General features: G+C 40.5%; 1 protein-coding gene across 1 annotated transcript in view; it reads right to left on the bottom strand.

Annotated features, from left to right (window-relative positions):
• The window catches only part of CLTCL1 (clathrin, heavy chain-like 1), a 28,819-nt gene extending 14,272 nt beyond the window's left edge, over nt 1-14,547 (bottom strand). The window contains 17 exon segments of the mRNA XM_009330752.1: nt 385-510; nt 512-620; nt 1,229-1,371; nt 1,687-1,812; nt 2,565-2,728; nt 3,100-3,280; nt 3,689-3,853; nt 4,060-4,197; nt 4,950-5,072; nt 5,705-5,857; nt 5,981-6,181; nt 6,548-6,745; nt 7,022-7,195; nt 8,503-8,616; nt 9,427-9,588; nt 9,860-10,128; nt 14,325-14,547. Coding sequence (XP_009329027.1) covers nt 385-510; nt 512-620; nt 1,229-1,371; nt 1,687-1,812; nt 2,565-2,728; nt 3,100-3,280; nt 3,689-3,853; nt 4,060-4,197; nt 4,950-5,072; nt 5,705-5,857; nt 5,981-6,181; nt 6,548-6,745; nt 7,022-7,195; nt 8,503-8,616; nt 9,427-9,588; nt 9,860-10,128; nt 14,325-14,481 — 2,703 coding nt within the window. The 5' untranslated portion in view covers nt 14,482-14,547.
• Between the last annotated feature and the right edge of the window lie 1,670 nt (nt 14,548-16,217).

Here is a 16,217-nt window from a genome sequence, read left to right as displayed (position 1 = left end):
TCAGGCTAGATGACAGCCTGTCCCTTCTGCTGATCAAGTGCTCAAGGCTCAAAAAAAAATCAAATTAACAAAGGTTTAACAGTAGGGATATTCATTAGCTGGGCCCAATAAACAATTTGATTTTGAGCAGAATCAGTGGATGAAAGACATGAATGGTACCTTAAAGCTGCAGAGTTATATAGTTTTAGTTCGGACATAGAGCATAAGAGTTCTTCTCATCAGCATAAGAATTACTGTCTCCATATAGAAGAATCCTGCCTACTTCAACTCCTGAGTGAGACTGCAAGACAGGATTCTGCAAGTGTTAGACAAGTAGCCAGCTAGGCTTCCAACTTCAGGCAGCAAGTAGTTCTTTAACATGTTTAGAAATGCAGTTTTGCTAACCTTTATGAGTTCCAGATCACATTGCCCCCTCTCATAAGCAACGCAGGCCAGATGAGGGTCCCTCTTTTCACAATATTTGCCAACCACACGGCTGTCATAGTAAGGATTCTCACGAAGGAACTTTTTTTGGATTATTATTACTGTCAATGTAGATTTTGGCCAAGGCATTATGAGTCGCAGGTTCTTCACAGCCTTCATGAATCCTTGATTCAAGCCATGGCAACAGCAACTTAAGCCTTTGAAGAAGCAAACATTTTAGGTTAAGTCAGACTGAGGTATGCTTGACAGCTACCCATTAATACCTAGCCTTCTCTTCCAGCCAGTCTGCTGGTCAGACTTAAAAGCAGACAGAGACCAGGCAGTTATTTTTAATGAGTCTTAAATGAATGGAGGCCAGATCTGCAGTTTAACATCAGGGAAGGCTGCAGATGCCACTAGTTTTGCAATCCTTCCTTTCAACTCCTGTTCTATTAGGTGGCTCTTCACACTTCAAACCATTTGTTCATTTTACAGGTAATTACAAACTAATTACACAAGCTGCTGTGTGCCCACAAAAAGACTGTCAAGACAGTTTTATCCAGATTTACTCCAAAGGCACACATTGCATGGTTGGCTGTACAGGAAGCGTTCAAACACCATGTTATTTGTCATGCAGCGCTGTCAGGCATTCCTATATGGCCCAAATAATCAAGAGACTGACTAGCAAATCTAAGCTGTTTTTCTATAAAGAAACATAAACCAATTTAGTATTGTATCATTCAACAAAACTGCATCCAATTCAATTTGGGTGTATACCAGGGTCAGGAAAGCCCAACACTGGTGTCTACAGATGCATTTTCATTACCTATTTCTTTTTTCCACTTCAGCCACCAGCTCATCTGTTGAGAACTGGCCTCTAACCACCATGATCAAGTTCTTAATGACATCTTCAGAACAATCCACATCAAGAAGCCCTCCAACCACTGCTGGTATACGGCTAGGATTCACCTAGAATAAGCCACCATCATTAACGTTAGTTATTAGCATTACTAATAACCCACCCCCAGTCTTCCATACGGGGAAGTTCTAGTTAACAATTTAAACTGCTTTAGAGCAGTGAATTTTAAGTTACTAACACATTTGTATATACATTCCAGGAAAAACTGCACTTACAAGTTTGTAACAGACAAAAGGCTTATTGAAGAGGCTCTGCGCTAGAAGCGTGAGCATAGAAGAGACAGCAGGTTCTGCTTTAGTTTACTGGAATGTTATGTTCCTTCTAAGGAAGGAAAGAGCAAGAGCTTAAAACTGGATTCTCCTTACCTTCTGCACATAGATCTCTATATACTTCTGCAGGTTATTGCGATATAAGTAGAGCACCAGGTCATGAACAAAGTCAAATCGATCACAGACAATGATCAGAGGAAGCTGGTCTGTGAGCTTTGCCTCCTGTATTTTGTGCAAAAAAAGTAAGCAACCACCATTTGTTTAAGCGTTTTCAAAGCTGGAAAGTCTGACCAAGTTCCCTTAGCACTAGAAGTCACAATAGATTCAAATTTAAGACTGCCAAGCAGACAATTGACTTCAAAAGCAAGTTACCCACTATGAATACCACACAGCCAGTCTATCAGTTGAGTTTTAAGTTTAGGCTTTTCATGAAATGCCACATTAGGCCTACATCTCTAGCTTCAAAATGACTATCAATTCACATATCAATTCAGAAGACAGTTGCTGGTCCAAGAACTTAACAGTGCAAAATGAAGTGGCATTAAAATCCCATTTTACCAGTCACAAAGCATGCAAAGTGTTGTAGCACAGGTTGACTCCAGTTTTAATAAGCTTTGTCTAGCCAATATCCTTGATAAAGCTCCTGCTCAATGCTTCATTCATAGTCTTTCCTTCTGCCAACCTGGATTCACCTATTGTTAGGTGACAACATATTCATGAGTTTGGTACAAGTTATATCATACAGGCTAGTTTTAAAGGAATAGTGAATTTGGGCTTGTTTTCCCAGAGGTAGCCTAGAAGGACCTATTACATGCCTCGAATAAGATCAGACTCCTATTCCAGCTACACAGTAGACTACTTATAGCCATGCCAGCTAAACCTTGAGTTGGTATTTCCCCCTGTTAGAAGGCTGTAGTTCTGCTGCTGAGCAAAATGTACAGAGGACTGCTCAATCCATTGGACAGAGTATTTACCTTCAGAAAGTTCTTCACCCGTTCTGGGTTGTAGCAGTTACTTTCACGGCAAATTCTTTCCACTTCCTTTATCTGACCAGTCTTGCAAGCTGCCTGGATGTACTTGAAGTGAACATCCGGATCCTGGCTGAAGTTTACAATGGAACCCAAGAAATAGAACAATCCTAGAAAGAGTCACATGTTTTTAACATAGTTAGAAGGGTAAGTGAAGCATGTGCAGACTGTTACAGGCTTCAGCTTGTGACTTAGTTCAACCCTGCTGAGAGTAGCTTTCATTCAACTGCAGGAAAAGTCAGAAGGTTTTTTTTTCACTCCTCTTCAGGTTTCATCTTTCTTTCTGATCTTTACTCAAGAGGGTTAAGAAACCATCTAGAACAAAGCTACCCCTAGAACTCACTGTTACGAGCTCACTTTGATAAATGCATCCTGAGGTCCAGCCATGTGACAAGTACCTCTCCCATAAAAGCTACAATCCTTACTATTAGCTTCAATCAAGTAGTGCTTTCAAGTAAGCTGCTTCCCTCTAATACTGTACCTTCATAGCTTTTGAAAGATTCAAAAAGCTCCACAAGAGACTGGGTACCAAGCTGCTCATGGTATTTAGAAGCAACTTGCACACAAAGCTGTAGGTTTTGCCTAATGTTGGCTGACAGCATGGCACGCAAACACTCCACAGAGTCTTCAACTGAGAGAGAGCCAAAGAAGTTCACAAGCCACTGCAAAGAGAAAGAAATTTTACTCAGTAACTTATACAGGATTTGACTGACTTCTAAAATGTAGCAACTAGCCAGAGTTTCTGCCCCAGCTACTAGAGAGAAGTCTTCCATGTGCTAAGACCAAAGACTTAAAAAGAAACACACTCACCATCTTTACAACTACAAAAATGCGATTTGGAAGTAAGATTTGAAGTGTTCACCCGGGAAACCGAGGTCAGATTTAAGCCATTGAAAGTATAGATGGTTTAATCAGTAACTGGACAAATGTTCTTGAATCACAGCTACGTGTGCTACTTCACTACCTACAAACCATCTTATAGCGGCTGCAGTGATTTTAGCAGCTACAGAAGTGCTAAAGAGTGTTCACTTTACTTAAGCTTTCACTTTCTTTCTCTACAAGAGACTTACCTCAGGATTCAAGAGGTGAGTATGAACAACAGCGCGTTTAATATCATATAGATCCGTGTAGTGTTCCAAAGCTCGCTGGAGCAAGCCTGCCTTTTCACACAACTGGGCAATATGAGCACGATCATAGTGTGTAAACATTTGGTTTCCAAGAATGGCATCTGCAACCTAGGAGGTTATATTTCATATTCAGACTGTCAGAGAATCACAGCAGCTCAGCCTAGAAGTTATTGAAGAGTCAGAGTAGTGACTCATTAGTAGTCTTTGACATTGCTATACTACTTATAGATATTAGTATCAGACATCAAATTCTTGTGCAAGCCTACTACTGTCTCTCCTTCACTTTTTGGAGGAACTAGGTTAAGAGGTCTCACCTGCGGGGCATGAATCAAATTCATTTCCAGGAGACGAGTCTGAAGGTGGCCTTCTGCAGGGCGGTTATTTTTCAGGGCATCCAACAGAAAGGACGTGCACTGCTGAATAAGACTGTTCTCCATGAACACATCCACAATCTGTTGAGATTAGTCAAGTTAGAGAAGGGGGTCTACATACACTCATGCACATTTATCTGTATATACTAATGGCCTGGCTAGAAGGCTGAAAAGGCAGCTCATCATAGCACCTAGCATGCTATACTCCCTTTGTTTTCACAGGATTACTTCCATGGTAATAGAGAGAAGTTTCACGCTTTGTTTTCTTTTTCTCTAGAATGTAAGCAGCACATTACTTTGAGCTATTATGCCAGATTTTGCTACCCACTCTAGTTTTAACACAGCATGCAAATCCCATCCCTTCTCTCTTGTTGGGAGAGTTGCTATAAGAAAAGCTAAGACTTTTTCTAAGTAGTCTCAATTATTTAATAATGCAAGTTGTTGCCTTGTTTCTCTGTCCATTTAACCAGAAGTGGCCACTAGCAGCCTGCACTCAACTTAGGTTTATTTGTTCATCTTCCTGTAAATTCTCTGCATGGAAAGAGTTAACATATGCTCCATTAAAGCCAACAGTAGGACAGTAACACTCTACTGCTTAGACTAAGACTGTGGCAGATTCACTATCAATATTACAGTAATAAGCCAGAAAGCTTCCACAAGAACTTGAGAGCACACTTGCCTCTAAAGACTTAATGGTAACCAAACTTGACTAGAATAGTCACTTTTGTAACCAAGCCAACTAGAGACCTGAACTGGCCTTACCAGTCCCCAAAACGGTACTATGCTATTACCTCTGTCTAGAAAGAGACCAGTACTCTTGTTGTAGGCATCACCTGGTTAATGTTAGCCAGTGGCTCCTCATCCTGTACCAGCATCTGAGAGAACTGCAGGCCTTGCTCTGGACTGACTCTCATCACACTCCTCAGTAAGAAGATCCAGTCTGGGGTATAGCCAACCTAGAGATTTCATAAACAGTCACGCAATGTCTGGGAAGCTTTACACATCTTAAGCCTTCAGATTCCTTAGCATAGGCACTATGAACTGCTGTGAGGTTGCCGCGCCCATCCCCCATCTTCCAGGAATTCTCAGACAAAAGCATTGCTTGTCTGTTGACACAGAAATTTGTATTCACCTACTTAGTAACTGAACTTGCGCCAGGGCATTTCTCTTGCTAGGTAAGGAAACTGCTAGGAACAAGTCTTCCAACACTCTTAAGGCACTATCTATCAAGTAAGATCCTAAACTTACATGTGGACATCAAGCAAATTGTTTTGTAATCCATCCAAAAAAGTGTCTTAACAATTTAGGAAGAATCTTATCTTTACTCTCTATAATAAGCTTCAGCCAGTCCATTAATTTGGTAGTTCACAAAGTTCTGGATGTTCTGAATTTAAGTTTTTGCAGACTGCTCAGACCTTAGTCATATGCTATGATTTGCACTATGACAATGAAGAAAACACTGTTTCTCAATCTTACCTACTTATCAGTTTTAAGTGACAGGAATCAAAGTTATCTCATGGAAGATAGCTTGAGAATGTACACATTAAACATAAGATAGAGTCTAGCAGTTTGTGATAAACAACTTTACCTTTTTAGCATACAGCACTATTTTCTGGAATTGACCAGTTTCAGCAAAGCACTGAATCACTTTGTTTGGCACATTAGCACGAAGATAGACACTGAGTGCAAGGGTTGGGTCAGCTGTCTTCACCAAGTCTCCCAGCTCCTCTGAGCACTCCAGCTGAAGTCAGAAGTAGTATTTTGTCAAGCAGAAGAATTCAGAGATGTAGTATCAACAAAAGTATTTTTCACACTCAGTTGTTACAAGGCAACAGAATTAAGCTAGTGTCATGATCGAGCCTACCTTGTCTTCCTTCAGCCACTTCTCCAGAAGCTGCTTGCGGCCCTGCTGTAGGACAGGGCGACAGAGCTCCAGAGACTCAAACTTGTTCAGCTGTCCCTGGTCAAGCAATATTCCAAAGTACTGGAGCAGGGGAGAGGCCTGCCCAGGCTGAGCTGGTACACTCTGGAACTTCCTGATTGTATCACTGGTACGTAGAATTCCCTGAAGAGGCATAAGATAGAGAGAAGCAATGTTTAATTAGTGAAGGCTGAATAGTATTAGTCAAAAAACAGGTGTTAAGCTATACACTGAAGCATCTACTCTTAAGCCTCCAGGGTGGAGATCTTCAAACCAATGACATTCTAGTAAGAAGTCTGGCCACAGTAAGTCCACTCTACAGTTGGAAAAGTATAGCAGATGCTCTTTTATGGAATACAGGAGAATATATTAGTCAGAACAACCACCAAATTGCAGAGAACTAAGGCTAGTATTGCAGCACTTTAGTTTTTGAATGTCAAGTACTGAAATGAGAGTGAGCTAAGCAAGTCCACTAAGCTAAGGCAAATCCCCATGACTTCTGAGCTTTACCTTTGGTGCAGATGCAGCTACTTTAGCAGCATCTGCGTAGCTTCCTTGAGCAAACAGCGTGTTGAACTTTCTGGCAAATAATTCCTCTGCCCCAGCTAGATTACTACGTATAGCCATACGCAGTCCCAGGTCAGGATTCTGGAGAACATTCGTAGCATAGTTCACTATGTTGTCTTCCTCAACACATACAGAAAGCACCTGGAAAGGACAAAAGGTATATTGAGGAGTACTATCCTTTCCACAACTACCATGAAATACAGCAACCAAATGGCAATGCAGCCTATCACTGAAGTAGCAGATTAAAGAAAACAAGTTCCTCCCCAAGCAGTTCAGTACTAGGAGACGTTAAAAGCTGACTAATCAAATAGGTACTTGCTCCCTTCCATGACATTTGTTGCATCAAGTCACTCATTAGGTTTGTTACATTCCATCTGAACTTTAGAGGGCTCAAAAACAGAATGGGGGATTTGTTACCTGTCCTTTTTTGTTCACACCAATAATGCCTGAGGTAGGTTCATGAGGAGCTGTGACAAAGATAGTATCAGCACTAATACGGTTCATGTAGATGCACACTCCAGACTCCAAGTCATACATGTGAATATATCCATACTTTGTGATCAGGTAGATAACACCATGCTTAATTCCAATCTGCCAAAAGATGAGATTTTATTAGTCAAGACTAAGACTGTAACAGTTAAGACAGCTGCCTTTAGTCTAGTCACAAGACAGTACTGCAGTGACATGCCTTTGCACTGACACTAATAACAAATATAGCTTCAGGCTTCTTCCTTACAGACTTAAAGCAATGAACAGCTTTGCTGGCCATTTGGAGCCATAGCTCCACTGAATAGAGAGGTTGAAGGGAAATTAACATTCATCTGCAGCAAAGGACATACTCCTCATCCTAAAGAGCCAGGCTGGGGGAGAAAGTTTGGGCATAATTAGCATTCTAGTGTCGATATGCCAGTACAAGTTTCTGTTCAGAAATATTAATGAGATAATCTCACTCTCTTCCAAGAAGGCCTACCCAAAGCACCAGCAGAACCTAAAGCAAGCTCAGCTATGAGTACTCCAGTTTACCTGTCAAGTCACTTAAAATGGGGAGGCTTTCAAGCCAAAATGGTCTTCAGACAAAGAAGTACTTTCACTTTGGAACAAGTCTTAATATGTTTTGTTAACTAAGCCTCAAGCTGAAGTACAGAGCCACATGAATCCTGCCATGTAGATAGCTTGCTTTGCTTACCCTAGTTTAAGGCATCTCTTGGTTCATTTATGAAGCTTGTCTATTAGACTGGGCAGCAGTTGCATGCTCCGAGATAGTTTGCTTTTATTACACAATTTCTGTCCTACAGACATGCTAAGTGAAGTTTGGTCTGTCAAGGCAACCAGCTATATTGTCTCCTAAAGAACCTCCCATTAATGTCCCAAATTACCTTTTCTGTGCTGCTACTACAGGAGGTATGCTGATATAGGACTCCCCACTCCATTTGTCTCTTATGGGGACATGCACTGTACATGAAACACCACTTTCATGTGAAGCTACATCAAGCACCATAACATTCTTATCTAGAACTCCGAACATTAGTAGGAAGTTCAATAGCCAAAGCAATGTTAGACATTCTACCAGAAGACACTATTGAGGGTTTTTTTGGGTCTGATTTTTTGTTGTTGTTGGGGGGTTTTTTGGTAGGTGTTTTCTTGGGGCTTTGTTTTCTTTTCTTTGTTTTCTAAATACAACCTTAAGTTGACATATCTGGACAAATACTGGAACAGCCTGTATATTTGTGTTTGAGTTACAGTTTTAATGTCCAGGCTACCTCCCACAAATCTATTAACACCCCTCCCAGAACTAGAAGGAATGACGGCAAAGCACTAGCAGAAAGCATTCTTTACAACAGAGATGGCAGCTACTTGCCAGGCTATAAAGTTGATTTTTTGGGGGATCAAACACTTACCTGCATTGCCACAGGAAAGTCTGTCTGTGCCTCAGGTGGGAAAAACACATCAACAGCTTTCTTAACAAATGGCTGATTTCCAGTAGCTGGCTGACCTACTTCAATTATGTGTAGCTAGGAAGAAAAGAGTACATGTCAGAAGATTGCCTGCAAGTACAGCCACATGAAAAGTTCCTCTCTTCACATATGCTACTGAAGTCATCTGCCACACTTGGCTGATGAATATCTGCCCAATCCTGAACCAGCACAGTCTGGGGAGCTGTGCTCCAGATATTTCAGAGGGACAAGTTTTCCAGAACTTGATAAAGTAAAAACCAGGAAAAACTAAAAAAAGGTAAAAGAAAAAACCCATGCTTTATGAAAGCAGACTGTATTTCCATTCAAGACGACTTGTTCAAGATGTTTTGAGTGAGACTTGTCAATTCATCAACAATTTGTGCAGGGTAAGACTAGAAAGCTGAAGACATTTTAGTGTTACCTTAGCTCTTTACAGACTGCTCAGCAGTTGTAGCTTATTCAACTGCTACTGAATTCCACTATCAGTTTGATGCAAACAACGTACCTGTAGCACTAAGGTTTATCTAGTCTCTTTCTGTACTGGATTCAAGATGTAAGAGGCTGCTTAATGACTTAACTTCATACACACAAAACACCATGTGGGCATAAATTGATGCTTTAACACTCTGAGCTCAGTTCTCATTGCATCTACATTTGTTCTTATGTTTAAGTTTCACCCAAGCAACTCAGATTTTTTGCAGTTTCTATCCTATTGAAAGAAAGCATTTTGATGCTGACCAAGTATGCTGCACACATGGTTCCCAAGCTGTTCTTCAGAGAGCATACACTAAACCGTGTGATAACTTAAGTTCTATTAGTACCAAGTTTTGCTACAGCAGAACAGGAAAATAGTTGCAGAGACTTTACCTTGCCCCCTGCAGGACTCCTCACAGCAAAACAGAAGAGGGTAGAAGGTTTGGCATTTCCCTCTATTTTGAACTCTGCAAAAGCTGCTGCATGGCCCTCTATAGGTTGGGAGACTTTTCTATCAACTGAGTACAGCTGCATTGCACCAACCACACGATTTTGCTAGAAAAAAGAAAAAAGGTCAGCTTTTAGAGATAAGAGTTCAAATGTTTATAGCAAGACCTTTGGGACAGTAAACTAAAAAGCAGCAAATGCCTCATCCCCTCCTCCAACACTTTAGTCACATTAAAGGTCAGGTTATTCCTACACAAAAGATATTTTTGAATTTTTAATGTATAGAAACCAAAGTTAAGAAACTATAACAGCTATTAAGTGAAGTGGGGCCACAGCTCTCCCGATTGTTTTCATAGCATGCTATTTCCAGGTAACTTACCTGTGCTGAAATTCCTATCAGCAGCAGCCATTTTTGGTGTTCATCTGTTCTGTAATTAATGATTTGGCAGCCCGCAAGACTAGCATGCCTGTCAAACATCTTTTGGGGTTGCGATTCTCCTTCCATGCTCCAGTGGTAGACTGCTGTCTCTGTCACCAAGGCAACTGTATTCACAGATATCCATTTCCAGAAGATCACTTCCTCTGCCATCGTGTGGGCTTTCATTTTACTTTTCATCTCAATGTTAAAGATCTGAAGTGTTTTCCCAGCTAGTATGACAAAACCCAAGAAACATCATAGATAGATCACCACAACGGCCATCCTGTAGTCTGCCTATTTACAAGCACCCTGTTTAACCCACTATTCCAGTGATGTTACAGACAGGGTTAGTGTCCTGTCACATCTGAGTCTCCTTTGATACTTGACTCACATCAAACAGAATCCCCTCCCCACCCCCAACACCTCTACCATCCCTGGAGCAAAAAAAGTCTACTTCTTATGGACACCTACATGGACATTCCAACAACTGACAAGCACAGACATTTTAATTAACTATAAGCTGTAGTTAAGAGACAGTCTAAGCTACAGAGCTTGCGTAAACTCGTTTAGGTAGCAGCACTAGTATACCAGTTATAGGTGTCTAGTAGATGTCATGCAGTATAATTAATAGAAAGAATGGCTCCAGTTTGTGTCAATTACTAAATTGATTGACTGCAGTCAATTATTGACTACTAAAAGCTGCTGTAGATGACCTGGACTGAGTCCAACAGCACAAGATTTGCAACAGCTCTTGATAGCCAGAGACCACAGCTTCCATTCTATTTTTTCCGTTGAACAAACTGTGCACTTAACTAGGAGATGGATGGGCTCTGTACAATGGTAATACAGCAAGTGCCTATTGAAGAGGCCAGTCAAAAGTTCAGGAAGATTATAGAAAGGTTTGGAGCTTTAGTTCCAGTTAAGGTTACTGCTTCATGATTTAGGTAACTATGTTGCAGGTTTAAGCTTAACTTTAGTATTCCTTTTAACTACCAGAAGCAGCTAGTAAAGACAGACTTAAAACTAATGTTAATTGAACTGACCTATAAAGAATAAGGAACACTATTCCTTTCAGGAAGTCAAAGTGATGTTTTACCTCACTGCAGATGAGACGACTCAGCTCTAGGAATATTGTTTTCTGTTCACAAGACACCCACTCAGACTGCTAGAGTATTGGCTTGTAATGCCGTTATTTCTAGCCACATTTCAGAAGTGTTTTCCCTGTTAGTAACACTTCTGACTGTCAAACTGGTAGATGATCTTCTACTGGGAAGTTTTGATAGACAGAGGCTGCTGGCCACTGAGGAATCGTTTTCAAGAGATACTAACCCTAAGTTAATATGCATCTGGGACTGCTCTATAATGTTTTAGCATAATTTATACAGTAAATTGATCATATTAGTTTAATGCAGTGCCAAGACACAACGCACAACTTGAGCTACCGCACGCAGCATTTATGCTCCCTGGATTAACTGCGTAAAGAACTGTTAACCTGATCAACTAGTTCCTAGAACAGCTTGCTAGCTTTCCTGGGACCAAAAGGAGCCTATTTCTGACAACCTTGCTCTGCACATGCAGTTACTGTATTATACAAATGCAATAAGCCCAGGCCTAATGCCAGCTATAAACTGATAGTTGGAAACAGCTTATTTACTGTATTGGACAACAATTTGTCCAGCAGTGGACTGGTGCTATCAAGGGAATGATTTTGGAACTTCCACAGCATGCAGCCTCACATGCAGAAGGCAGACAAGTAGTTTAGATGGTGACTAGAGCCCTTCCAGAACAGGAATACCAATATGCGCACACAGAAACTGCTCTCAAAGTCAGTCTTCCTGAAAAGGAAGCAGGATGTCCTTCCTAGTTTTAAGAACATAGAAGAAACAGATAAGCTACTAAAACGAGCTAAAAGCTCATGCTTGTCTATTTTCTAGACTAAATTTGACTGCTGTGTTACAGTTGGAAACTGCTTTAGAAGCTTCATCAGGCAGCTAGCTCTGGATGTTGGGTGCCACAGGAGCCATAGCAATACAATTTGTTAAGTGTGGCAACATAAATTCAAACTTCAGAACTAAACTGTAATTAAACTACAAAAAAATCCATTATTTGGATTAAGAGAGTGCAGAACCTGCTATAAAGTCATAGTGAGGGCAAGTGTGAGTCTTATATCTACTTGAATGCTTTCTTAGGCCAAGATCTGAGACAAAGAGCCAGACTCTAACATAAGTTTTTCTGATCAAGCTACCAGACTGATCAGTCTACTTAAGACTATTCTCTACAGGTGTATTCAAGTAACTTGTGGGTTTTTTTGAACACTAGCGCAAGAATTTACATTTCAGTTCACTGGAGCATGAAGTTTCTCCGTTCCACAAAGAATGGAAGCACCCCCGAGTGCTGCATTCTCCACTTACACCAACTGGGGAGTACTCTCAGTACAGAGCAAAGCAAGAGAATCATGAACACAAGGACAAAGCATAAATCTCAGTACACCAGGAGAATGCCACATGCAATCCAGAAATGAAATTGATTTAAACTGGAATACAGTATGCACAAGAACCATTTCATTTCTTTTTCTGAGGGTGGCTTTGTATGTTTATTGCTCAATAATCCTCAGATTATGAGCAACTCCCAATCATGGCACACTGAGTCACAATATGCAACAGTTTTGACTACTGAAGCCTCAGACAATCAGCAGGGAAAGTCTGGAGTGACAGACTGACTTAAACCACGTCTTCAGTGCAGTTCACTGCAGTTCTGCTGGTTATCGTGGGTAACAACATATTGGTTAGGTAGCTCTCTTCATCCTCTTTTCTACCCAACCTTTTGGTCATTATTGATAGAAGAAGAGATCATTAAGTTTGCAATACCTGACAATACAACTTTGCATGTCAATGTGACATCATCCACTCAATCTTATCTGTTCAGAGGACAAGCTTATTCACTCTGCATGGACAGAACGATACTCCTTTCGAGCAATTCTTAACGCTGGCAAGAATAAAGCTATATTCTTTGAAGCTGATGATAATCCTTTTAGTTAGTATGTTAGTTTTAAAACCAGATGATACAGTTTCCTTCTAAGAGCTAGATGAAGCTCTGCTAGTGTAGAGAAGGCACTTTCCTTGCCAATATGGTTTGTTTAAAGGGGTCCAAGATTAAGGACAGTGAACTCTTAACAGATCTGAAATTATTTTTTCATTGTTACCTTTACCCACACCCCAGGTAAGGCAGTCCTTTGCAAGATGTATAAGCATCTTGGCCAAATCACAGATTCAGCTGAAGTCAAGCATTAACAAATTAGTTTTCCCCTAATGTCGGTATAAGCCTGAGATCAAAGACAGGAAGTTACAGGTTTTGTGCCAGTTCTGAGGACAGTTATTTCTTGGACCCCTAAGTAATTTCACCATGATTTTTCACAATAAAAAACACACTTAGGCAGAAATGAATAGCACACAGGACATGCTAACAGAGGTCTCTCATAAAAATATTGCAACTTGGTTTTGTCTATCAACTGTACTTCCATCATATACACACACATATATTAAGAACACATACTTCTCCTTCACTTGGTACAGTCAATAGTCAAAGCAGCCAGATGGTTAGTAACAAGCCGATGGAGAATGTTTTCACTATAATACCAGTTGAGGATTAAGATCCCCCACCTGGCTATGAAATGAACTGTCAAATGGCTACCTTAAAGTTCAGTACTTTTTATGAGATTAGACCATTCTGTACTACCGAACATGAAATGTCATGACAAAGTTCACTCACCATCTGTTTAGATAAGATGCAGGAAGAAAAGTACATAGTCAGTAACAATTATTGAGATTAAATACCAGAAGTTGGTCATTTAAGAAAAGAGCCAGAGATGTAATAGAGTTATTTCTTTGAGCTCAGAATGCTACTTAAAGGCAGTATCAACACCACAGGTACTGGTAAGCAGAGGTCTTCTATCTGCAAGATCTCATGATTGCCCAATTTAACATGCTTGTACATTCAGACTTTCACAGTTACTGGCCATCCTTATGAGTTTCTTGGTACCTAGTAAGCTCCTCAGAGCTACAAGAAAGGGCCAGGACAGAGCAGAGAGTAAGAATGGCTTTACACCCCTATTCATCTTTACAAGTGTCCATTATGTTTACAACATCCGTTTAAACGGAAAGTATACCATATGTTGACCTGGTCCTCAGTGAGAATAGGAGGCTGCAGTGCCAAGCCCAAGGATCTCACACCTACTTGGAGGCAAATCATCCAAAGATTACTGAAAAATCCACTACCAAAAACATAGCATGCAAGTTCAGGCAAGAATTCTTATCCTCACATACATTCTTCTTAGAAAGTTTACATAAATCTTCAGCTTAAGACCATACGTCAGCAGTAATACAGCTAAACAGTAGGTTTCATACTGCAATAATAAAAGGTTACTCACCTTTTAGCGCAATTACTTTAGAGGCTGGATTCATGATGGCACTTTCGGCAGAAATTGGACGTCTGATGGGTGTTGTTGGATCGCTCATGTCAATTATCACTACTTGTGCCTGCTCTCCCACTTTTTCCCTGATGCAGATGAACTTGTCAGATTCCATTGTTAGGGTACTGAATCCAATGTTTGCTGGGTTAATGCCCAAATTTTGGAGCTAGAAAGACAGAAGAGAGTGCTTTATTATCCTTCCTATGTTGAAGGTCTAACTCAAGCCTCTATGTCTAAAGTCTCCTCCAGAAGGAAATGCAACACTGGCATATTCCTCTGACAAGAGGGTATATTATGGAACTACTATTTATCTTCTGATTCTCTTTGTTCCATAGGTAAAGAACTACACAACTCTCAGTATTCAAGTCCTAAAGATATTCCAAAGTTGTGTTATTGATGCAAACTAAAAAGAGTTAACTTAAGCATTTATTGCTTAACCTGGTTCTAGTAATGTGATAGGTTGCATACTATCAGTAGCATCACTATTGTAGATTTAGCAAGGCTGGTAAATTTGATAGTAAAAACTTAAGTGGCAGGACTACAACATACAGTATCAGTGGGTCTTATGGAAAGAACCAACTACCCTTATGCAACCCACTCCTAGCAACATGATGGAATGAAATCTATATGCAGGTCTCAAATGACCTTTTTTTTTCTTCAAGTGGACTTAAACTTGCTTCTTAGAATCGAATTCTTACCAGTGAAAGCTAAGAAAGATGTGTTAAAATAATCAGTCATTCCATCTCTTGTTGCCCAAGATGTCATGCCATTTGGCTCAACAACAAAGGCAGGGTTTTCAGTGCAGGTCCCCTCCAGCCTTACATCCAACTCTCAAAACATAACTTGTGCTCAATCACATGACAGTAGGTACAAAGCAGTTACTCTTAATGTAACTTCAAGTCATTTTGTGCCACTGAACAGACTGCCCTAGAAGATGGCTATTTCCCATTTTCGTCTTTTTGTATTAACTTTGTTTCCACTCACTTCCAATTTCAGGTTAACAGGAGGAGGTGGCAGTGAATGAGCATCATTGTTTCAGTTGGTCTGCAGTAAATCAGATTCACCTATGCAGCACCCCCCAGCTTGGTATGTATGCAAGCTGCATTTTATGTAACAGTAACTGTGACAAGCCTGAGCACCTGCTTTATGCCCCAGAGCAATGTTTTTCAAGCAGAGGAACTGTATCAGCTTCACAGAAGCTTTTTAAGGGATTAACCTATACTGCTTTTCCACGCACTGCAGGTGAAAAATGACTGCCCTCAAGGAGACAGGATAGAAACTACCACTAGCATCACTGAGTCATTAGACTCCTTTGATACATACCACCAGGACCTTCATACAATAGACTAAACCCCTTGGGCAACAAGTCCCATGATGGTGTCACAAACACTGCTTTACTGTGTTTTGATCTGGCTGATCATGGCTTGTTACAGCTTCCGTAAAGCTACTCACTAAATCATAAATTGGGTATGTAACAGAGATACCTAGAAGTGTGGTGTGCCAGGACTGTGCCCAAGAATGCCTCAGGAATTGTTTGTTTTCTGTTCAGCTTACTAATGAAGAGCCATTCAGCTCAGTAACTGCTAATCTTGACATAAAGTTTCAGTGATGCAATACAAGCCAAATGAATGCATGGGTGAAAAGACGTTTACTCCCTCCCGCAAGTGTCTCTCAGCAAAATTGAGACCCATTCAGCTAACACCTCACTTTATAGGTAAATACTTCAATACACACTAGTAAACTTCAGTAGGTGACATTCGTTCAAAAAGAGAATCGAAGTTTAGGCACAAGAACATCAGAAGCTGCTTGCAGCTAGACTTTCGAAAACAAGTCCACTGGGCATACGACTAT

The sequence above is a fragment of the Pygoscelis adeliae genome, unplaced genomic scaffold (assembly GCF_000699105.1).
Source record: "Pygoscelis adeliae isolate BGI_AS28 unplaced genomic scaffold, ASM69910v1 Scaffold358, whole genome shotgun sequence".
NCBI lineage: Eukaryota > Metazoa > Chordata > Aves > Sphenisciformes > Spheniscidae > Pygoscelis > Pygoscelis adeliae.
Note: the sequence above shows the minus strand (reverse complement) of the source record. Positions and strands in the feature narration are given on the sequence as shown.